We start from the raw sequence: 8,883 nt of genomic DNA, 5'->3' as shown, positions 1-8,883 counted from the left end.
TTTTTTTAAGTAGCAAGACGAAATGGAGCAAAAAGGGCACTGAGGGATTTCTTTCAGAACATTTTCATTTATTAAAATATCAAAGTAATATTCTTCAAGAACATTAATATTCATGAAGTATTATGTGTCTATAAAAGGAAACATCAATCACATTAACTTCATCTTAACGTCAGGCACTTGAAATGGAATTTTGTATCATTTAATGTCATGTTTGTATCTGTTATTGGACATTTTGAATAAAAAATCTTGTGTTTATATATCGTATTTGATCTTTTTCTTCCATTGTCGTACTTATTATGTTCATCTAAATATCGCATTTGATTTGATTTCATTTTTGGAATGGAACAACTGTCAACAAACTGCATCTACAGGATAAATAATGTTTCTGATTCTGAATATGGCGAGGGCTTTTACAACAAAGAAGTCACCATTTCTGAATGCAGAGGTTATAAAAACAGAAGGAATCTGATTTTCTTTTTGGACCTTTGCAGTGCAGGACGGCGTGCTGTGCATCGGGGCTGACCTCAGCGTCAAAAAAGGAACACTCGTCCTTCAGTCCACAGGTGACGCAGCGGCGAGGGAACAGGCCGAGGGTGGACACGCTTTAAGAGACAATAAGGTGCATTGAACACACAAAGGATCTTAAGAACACACAATACGCTGGATGTATTGAGGGTTTGATACCTGTACAAGTGTCTCTGTTGTGCAGAGGGCTCCGTGCTCAGGAAGTATCTGCAGAGCGAAAGCAGGACAAGGTTAGAGATCTGCATCAATAGTCACTGTGCGTACAGCAGATACCGTTATGCAAAAAGCTTGTTACGTGTTAATAAAAAAAAAAAATCTGAATTTGTAGTAGTGTTTACCAGGGGGAAAGCACAGATGCTGCATAAAAGACTCAGCTGGTACATTTCTTACCGGGGTAACTGTTAAAAAAGCCGTTTTTTAACTAATGATATTAGAATATAACTCATTTACAGGCTATAGAGCAACATACACACACATTTTCACATATGCAAGTAGTGCAAATAGCATTTTTAGCAGACTATTTGTCCGACAGCATCTGCCCAACAGACCACACTGTGTCTTGTTATGACATCAAATGGTGACGCAAATGTTTTTGAAACTAAATGCTCGTAGCCAGTCTTACATTATCTGGTTGTTTTCATCGTAAGCTACGATTTTGGTCACCTCCCAGTCTCCTGACGTTAGGTGCCGAACTTCGTCCTTGTCACTTCGTAGCTGGAATCAGAAATGGTTGAAAGGGTTAGGAAACAGGAGAAAGGAACAGACATGTTTCGGTGGATTGAAGTCCGTTTAGTCGTCACCTTCTTAGTGAACATGGTGATGTGGTTGAAGTCTCCCTGCCCTCCTTGTTTCACAGGCAGAGAGAGGAAGAAGCGGCTCCTGTCCTTGGAGAACAGCGGCTCCTGTCCCTGCACACAGAGGTGACACACTTTAAACAGTACCCTCCCCCCCCTTAATAATGGACCTTTATATTGCAGAGAGGATATCAAGTCGGTACATTATTGTTGTTATGAGACATGTCAGTATTGAGGCTTACCTGAAAGGACAGCCATGTCCCTGAAGAGTCTTCGTGTCTCTGAATTAAACAGAAGACAAAGGAAAGACAGCTTCAAAAATGATTCTATGAAATAAAGACTTGATCTTGAGCGCTGTAAAGCGTTTTCAAACTAAATCCTTTGTTCTTGAAGTAATGCAATTAATCTGATTTATAAATGACAACCATTATCAGAGGGAATTATGGTCTCTTATGCAATAGCTCAATGTTTGTGTAACATTCAGCTTTACTTTAAAAGTAGCAACACTTTTCTGTAAAATATCTTACCCTTTCTTGCTCAGTAAGAGATATATTGTTATATATTGTAGCCTGGATAATTACTCCTAATGCATTCATACACAGTGTTCTAGCCATTTTATTGAGTGATTTAATTTACACTATAACAAGGACTGATATTACAATAAATATCATTACAGTTTTACAATTCTCATTAGTTAAGGAGTAACTATAGTTGGTTAAAATACAATGTTTACCTTGTAAATGTGGAGTAGCAGAAGTCGAAAGTAGCCTAATGCTAAACAATTACCTCAGAATTAAAATCTGGTAAAAGTACTTTATTTTTATTATTACAGGCCATCTGTCACCATCTTTGATCCCATCCTCTGAAATACATCACCCACCTGGACGCAGACTCCGATGGTGGCTTCGCATACCGTGAGCAGTGATGCATTCTGGGAGCGGTTGACCCACCGAACTGCCAGGTGAGTATTACTGATCCACTTCACCATGGTGACGTAGAAATCACTGCAGAGGAGCCAAGAGAGGAGTCAGACTTTGTGCACAGCTGTGTGTGTGTGTGTGTGTGTGTGTGTGTGTGTGTGTGTGTGTGCAGAGGACATAGGAATATTGGGGGTAGGGTGTTTAGGGCACAAGCATAAACGTTCCACTAGGATTTCACAATAGGAACTATTAAGTCAATCAACACACATGTATTATAGCTGTTTTACTTGTGGTAATTGGATATATGCTTTAAAAGCACAAAGTGGTGGTAATATGTAATATCCTGCTGAACAAAGCATATAGCTAAGGTTAGGCTATAAACAAACTACGTCACAGTAGTGGTATGTTATGTCCTAGAACAAAACAAGAACATCTCTTTAGCTTGTGTTAGTCACAGATGTTCATATAGACTCAAACACAAAAAGAAAGATAATGTCGTAACAGAAGAAAATAAGAATATTCACAGCTGGAAAGTAAAAGCCTCTTTATTCAAATCTATGTTCAACTCACAGAAATGCATCATGTGACAGTCTGCATTGACAATGTGTGCACTGCAAACAATGTATTTGTTGCCCTACATTTTTATAGTTAGGGCACCCTTAGATGGGTTAGAAACAGATTCACACAAATATCCTATAGCCAAACATGCATTTGAAATCCTTATAATTGGGTGTTTAGGCCCAACATTTATATTTTTTTAATGTAAAATATAATTTGAATATTCTATCATTACAAAGCGAGAAGCAAGCTTTTTCTTCAGTCGGATTAGTCTGGGGTCAGATTTCAAGCCTGAGTCAACATCATCCGTCACTGATCTATATGACTGTATGGCGACATGTCCTGACATGTTCTTTCTGCAGCTGTCGGGCTGAATCCACAAGCCACATCCAATTACTCTAGCAAGGCCACACATCCTCATTTCCGTCTGCTTTCATCCTCAAATCTCATAAATGTTGGCACTACTCTGGCTACTTTCACATATCCACAAAATCTATTTCTTGTCACTTTCTTCATTTCTTTCATCTAAATTCATATCTTTCCTCCACACAATCCTTCCCCACTACTCCAGCACCAAAAACATCTACGCCCTGAATGAAAACAATGACTGGGTGCTANAAAATATATATTATATATATTATCTAAAAATAAGTGGTAAAAATAAGGTCAACATTGCAATAAAAAATAAAATAATAATATGTATATAAACACAAGAAAGCAGTGCAATATAAAATGTATTAATGTAAAAAGTAAAAGTAAAAATGGGCACATTGTAACAACAATAATATAGGGGGGGGGGGGAATAAATATGACTCTTTCCTTCACTGTCCAATCGTCAGCCGTGTTTACACTCTAAAGTAATTAAAAATGAGGAAACAGCTCTCAGATCAGCTCCAAACAGAAACTATAATGTCCCCCCTCTGTGTGTGTATACAGACCCTCCCCTCACTACTGAATGTGTTTGCACTGCGGCTTAAAGGATCGTAGAGGCTTGTTGTTGATTTTCATTGCCATTCTGCAGAGTTTGTCTAGTCTGCTCTCATGGATTCATTTTAAAGCAAAAACAAATCTTTGAAACATTTCGAACAGCTGAAGTGAGGAGGCAAAGAAAACTCATCCTCAGCCGCTAAGTCACAAAACAAACATCCAAGCTGGGGCCAGAAGACACCAGAATTAGATTACATATCATAAAACATACATGCAAAAGTAGTAAAAGTCGTCACAAAGAAGCACAGGTGTATTATTGGCAAATTATCAAAAGGTAAAGCTTGCAGAATGGCTTCTTATATTGCTATCTTTTTATAGAATAATATTGTAATCTCATTTTTCTTATCACAAAGAAATACGGCAAGAATGTTTAAATGTCATGGTTCATCATCGTGGAGCCAGTTTTAGATACCTTGCATACTACAGGATATTTCACTAGTAGTATAGTAAGTATATCATGTGGATGTTTATGTTATATTTTTAAGCTATTCATGTCTTGGGGAGTTACAATGTTATAAGGTTTAACATATACTATAATTGTATGTAAAAAATAATTCTAATCGTCAAACAAATGTATTGAAATGTTACCAAGCACAATAACATGTGGGGAAGTACGAACAAAGGAGCATGACATGAAAGAAATAACCCTAACCCAATTTTTGAGATGAATTCATTTGAATCACTGACAGCTACATTGTTATCGATAACACTGAGACGTTTGCTGTGGCAATAACAGCCAGCCAGTATTTCACAGTTAAACTGAATGTTGCTTTAACATTAGCAGTAAATCAAACATTTATATAAGGAATATAACTGGTGGAACATCCAAGATACCACATTATGCCTTCGATTGTTACATTTTTTTACATATCGGGTCTGCCTCAAAGCATAATCTTGTGAAACTACCAAACACTCCCAAAAACACACACACACACACACACACACACACACACACACACACACACACACACACACACACACACACACACCTTCGTAGAGCCAGTCGGCCAGCCCGTTGTAGACCACCCCCTCCTGCCCAGAGGAGGTGATCCTCAGAGAGGTACTCCTCACATCAGACTGGTAGTAGATGTTGTTCTCAAAGATGAAGATCTGCACAGATAAAGAAGGTCTTTGTTGAACAGTGTCACATGATGAAGCTTATTCTATTACTCAGAGCAGGTACTTTCTGTTTTCTCTTTTCCCTCTCTGATGACATTTGTTTTTCATGCTTTATCTCCAGGTGTATGTTTGCTCGTTCTCTCCCGTCGGTGTTTTAATATTTGCAAATACAAACAGGATCAGCCCGGCACACCCTGCAGGATCACCTGAATTAATCTCTCCTTGTTTTGTGAAGTTATTTGTTTTCCACAGCTCTGTTCTGAAAACCCATCAGTCACACGGCAAACATGTGGAGTTGGGAAACTTTACCTGGAGTAGAACTCAAAGTTAGTTTTCATTATCATTATTCTTTATGTAACAATATCAATGCATTGAAAGCACTCTCAAAGATAGGGACGATTTATGCCAGATTGAACCATGTTCCATCAAACACACAACATATCAACACCAGCACAACCATAACATTAGAATGAATTATCTTAAAAAGCATAATAGTCAAAGTGAAGTCTGATTGTCATTATCAAAACATTGGGAACAATAATTTAAGCGCAGGTAAAATAAAATGTATTCAAATGCTCGGTGACCGTAAAAAAACAAACAAATTATAAAAAGACAATAAAGAAAATTCATAGGAACTGCAACTCAAACAAGAATGAATAGAAAAGAGTGTAAAGATGCATCAACGTTAAAAATAAGCAAAGTAATCGACAACTGGATATTAAGCAGAAAAACTCCAAAGCTCTTTTTGAAAGATGAATTGAATGGAACAATTCTTATTTGATGCAATCTTCTGATTTTGTAAATCATCCCAAATTGCCTTTATTAATTTATTATAAGTATCAACAACAAATCTAATGCCAACATGTGTGTTTTATTTGACCTGCTGCACACTAACTGCTTGTCAAAGTGAGTAATGCTATTAATAAACAATAATGGAATAAATTGATTGTGTTATTCCAGGAACATGAGTTATTAGGAAAGAACATCTGTCTCTACGTAGCTAATAAGTCTGCGGCCCACTCGTGTGTGAGAGTTACGTAAAAACGGTCACAGCTGGAACTACGTCAGAGGAGAGCAGACTGAAAAACAGTGAGGATTTAAACAGAGACGAAATCCCTCCAGAGTCAGGGTGATTTCAGATTAAAGAACACAGCAAGGAGAGGACAACATGGAGAGCAATAGAAAGAATTGATCACTTAAAGCTTACCAGCTGCCGTGCTTGTTTTCCCCAGGCTGCGTGTTGGAGCACCGCGTTGTGCACCTCCGGAGGATTCAGCTCCCACACCTCCCTGTGAGACACAACGATTAAAAAACAGGGTTACAAAACCATAGTGGATGTTGTGAATGCCACTGTGTGCATGCATGGAAGTGAAGAGAACCGTTTGCTCACCTGGTGTAGATGTTGTACACGATGTAAGAAGCCGTGTAGGAATATCTGTATGTCTGAAAACGAGAGTTCAACTCCAGTCATGTGTTAAGTCAACACAACATAGGAGTAAGACATCTGTCGTGCCAAATGATCATATAATCATTTAAAACATATGGTCTTATACTCTGTTCAATTGTATTTTTAGTCGTGTATGTGTTTAACAGAGACATGTGTTAAGGATTTAGATTTCAGGAGGGCAAAAGGAAGTGTAAAAGGGGATATTATTATATAAATATATAAAAAAAGACAAACTCTGTCCATGAATCATTTATCAGTTTCTCTTAAGACTTTCCTCCACAACATCCATTTTAGGAAACAAGGTAACTGGAGCAGCTCCAAACTGACAAAAGCAGGAAAATAACTAGAAGAAAACTCATCAAAAACATCATTTATGGAGCAAAACGTTGTCAGTCATTTTTAGATTAAAAAGGTATAATGCATACATCCTTTTTCAAGCCGTTTCAGGTTTCTCAAATAAAGCAATTTTTGCTTCAGAAATGTCAGTTACACTTCCATGAAGTTAAGAAAAAGAGGTCTAGATATATTGACAGTACGTTTCATATATATTATGCATCAGCTTTCTCCAGCTCTTCCCAGACAGCATGTTTGAGTCATCAAATAGAAACATGTCTTAAAGGTAGGGTAGGTAATTCACTTCAGAAACACTTTTTGTTATATTCCATGGAATGCTCTTAACATCCCGATAGCGATGAATACATGAAATGCTTTGACAATAAATACATAAAGAAATGTCATCTCTGGAAGCCGTGGCGCTGTAAAAAGCACGACCAATCATCTGACCGCTAAAATAACTGGATGGCCTACCTGCCTGTCAGCCTTCCATCTGTGCACAAACTTATCTCGTGCCCTCATTGGTCATGTGCGCGTTCGTGTGTGTTGGAGGAGGGGCTCTGTAAGGAAGTCTGAAGGAAGGGGCAGACTTTTTTCGGCTTCGTACTTTCAAATTCTAGCGCACTCGAGCTGTTTTTTACATAAATTACATACCCCACCTATAATATACATATCTCACATATTCAGACACATGTGATCTGCACTGATATTAAATGAACTATTGGGGCCAAAACATCCACAAAATGCAGAATACATGTTGATAACTGCAGGACAGATGTGCTCTAGTTTTTTAACACAATGCTTCTGTCTGGATGAGAGGTTTGGACCATGGAGAGCTGAAAAGGGGAGATGAACAAAGCACACAAAGGATAAAAGAACCAAACAACAAATAGACCCACACCTGTGTCGTGCAGAATTTGTTTTGTGTATGTGTGAATAATTCACCAACAGTGGACGTGGCCTCCAACTTTCAACTATCCAAAAAAGCCAATCTTTTCAAATCAAGGCAATTCCATTTCTTTTTTTTAAGAAAACAGAACATCGAAGTGCTCTTCAAAGAACAAATGAGCATAATTATGAACCAGCACATCACACACTTGAAGACACAAAGACGGAACGGTGTGGGTTTGTTTCTGCATGCAAATAACGGAGAGCATTTGCACATAAAAAATGTAAATAACAGCCTGGCAGGAATGAAACAAAAGGCACAAAGGACGGCTGGTGATGTTGACAGCTAGTGAGGACAAACAAAACAAGGCTTTTGTGATGCTTCATTTAAAGATTTTAATTTAAAAACAGTGCTTTTTCTTTTGAATCCCACCTGTTTGACATCGTAAGCGAAGAGCGCGTACATCAGATCTGCAGAGAGCGAGTACTTCACCGCCTTGAAGGCCGTCTGAGTGAAAAGAGAAATAGTGAGCTGAACCATTGAAAGTTTAAACACACTTTCTTTTTACACTTTCTTAACCCTCAAGGACATATTTTGACATAGTTACACAAAAGCAAGTGGAAAACTAAATTGAAAAGCCATACTTGCCAACCTTAAGGAATTATAAAAGCATCTCTCTACGGAAAATGATTTAATTTGGACAGGCTAGATTGCTTTTTTGTGTAAGCTAACAACATCCTTGTTATTTCCAGCATTCATCCGCATACCTATGACCAAATAAACCGCATGCACAAACTAATGTAGCAAGTAAAAGGCCATACAACCACAAGGGAGCAGGTACTGACATTTCTGAGAGGATGGGAGACTTTTTATGGATGGCATTTCAAATATGTTTTGCAGTTAGACCCTAAAAGCCACAACTAATTTAAAAAAGGTTATTTGGTATCTTGGAGTCGGATACTGAGAGTGTGTTTTGGAGTTTTTTTGTGTTTAAAGGTCCTTAAAGTGGCCTTTTAATGCTTTTAGGCGTTTCCTACATCACTCTGTAACACTCATGCTTCTATTGGCTAGCGCTCCAACATATTGCACGTGATAGGCTAAGGGGGCGGGACATCTCTAAGGCCAGCTAACCAATCAGAGCAGACAGAGGGTGAAAAGAGGTGCTGCAGCACAGGCAGTATAATAAAGAGCTTTTTGAACATTAAAGCATGGAGACATGTCCCAGTAGAGACACTACATACTGATATACACCTGAACATCAGCAGGAGAGGACTCTTTAAAGTAGAGACACTACTAATATCGGTCTGATAA

At 38.1% G+C, this 8,883-nt stretch overlaps 1 protein-coding gene across 1 annotated transcript in view; it reads right to left on the bottom strand.

Annotated features, from left to right (window-relative positions):
* The window catches only part of LOC104964168 (inactive dipeptidyl peptidase 10-like), a 37,527-nt gene that overhangs the window by 9,769 nt on the left and 18,875 nt on the right, over window positions 1-8,883 (bottom strand). The window contains exons 5-15 of the mRNA XM_010792888.1: window positions 8,005-8,079; window positions 6,294-6,346; window positions 6,111-6,192; window positions 4,774-4,894; window positions 3,942-3,948; window positions 2,200-2,323; window positions 1,562-1,600; window positions 1,326-1,433; window positions 1,148-1,239; window positions 685-732; window positions 484-602 (exon numbers count right to left, since the gene is read on the bottom strand). Coding sequence (XP_010791190.1) covers window positions 484-602; window positions 685-732; window positions 1,148-1,239; window positions 1,326-1,433; window positions 1,562-1,600; window positions 2,200-2,323; window positions 3,942-3,948; window positions 4,774-4,894; window positions 6,111-6,192; window positions 6,294-6,346; window positions 8,005-8,079 — 868 coding nt within the window. The remainder of the gene's footprint in view (window positions 1-483; window positions 603-684; window positions 733-1,147; window positions 1,240-1,325; window positions 1,434-1,561; window positions 1,601-2,199; window positions 2,324-3,941; window positions 3,949-4,773; window positions 4,895-6,110; window positions 6,193-6,293; window positions 6,347-8,004; window positions 8,080-8,883) is intronic.

Source organism: Notothenia coriiceps, unplaced genomic scaffold (assembly GCF_000735185.1).
Source record: "Notothenia coriiceps isolate Sejong01 unplaced genomic scaffold, NC01 NC01_scaffold00036792, whole genome shotgun sequence".
NCBI lineage: Eukaryota > Metazoa > Chordata > Actinopteri > Perciformes > Nototheniidae > Notothenia > Notothenia coriiceps.
The sequence above is the reverse complement of the archived record's forward strand: the minus strand, read 5'-3'. Positions and strand labels throughout refer to the sequence as shown.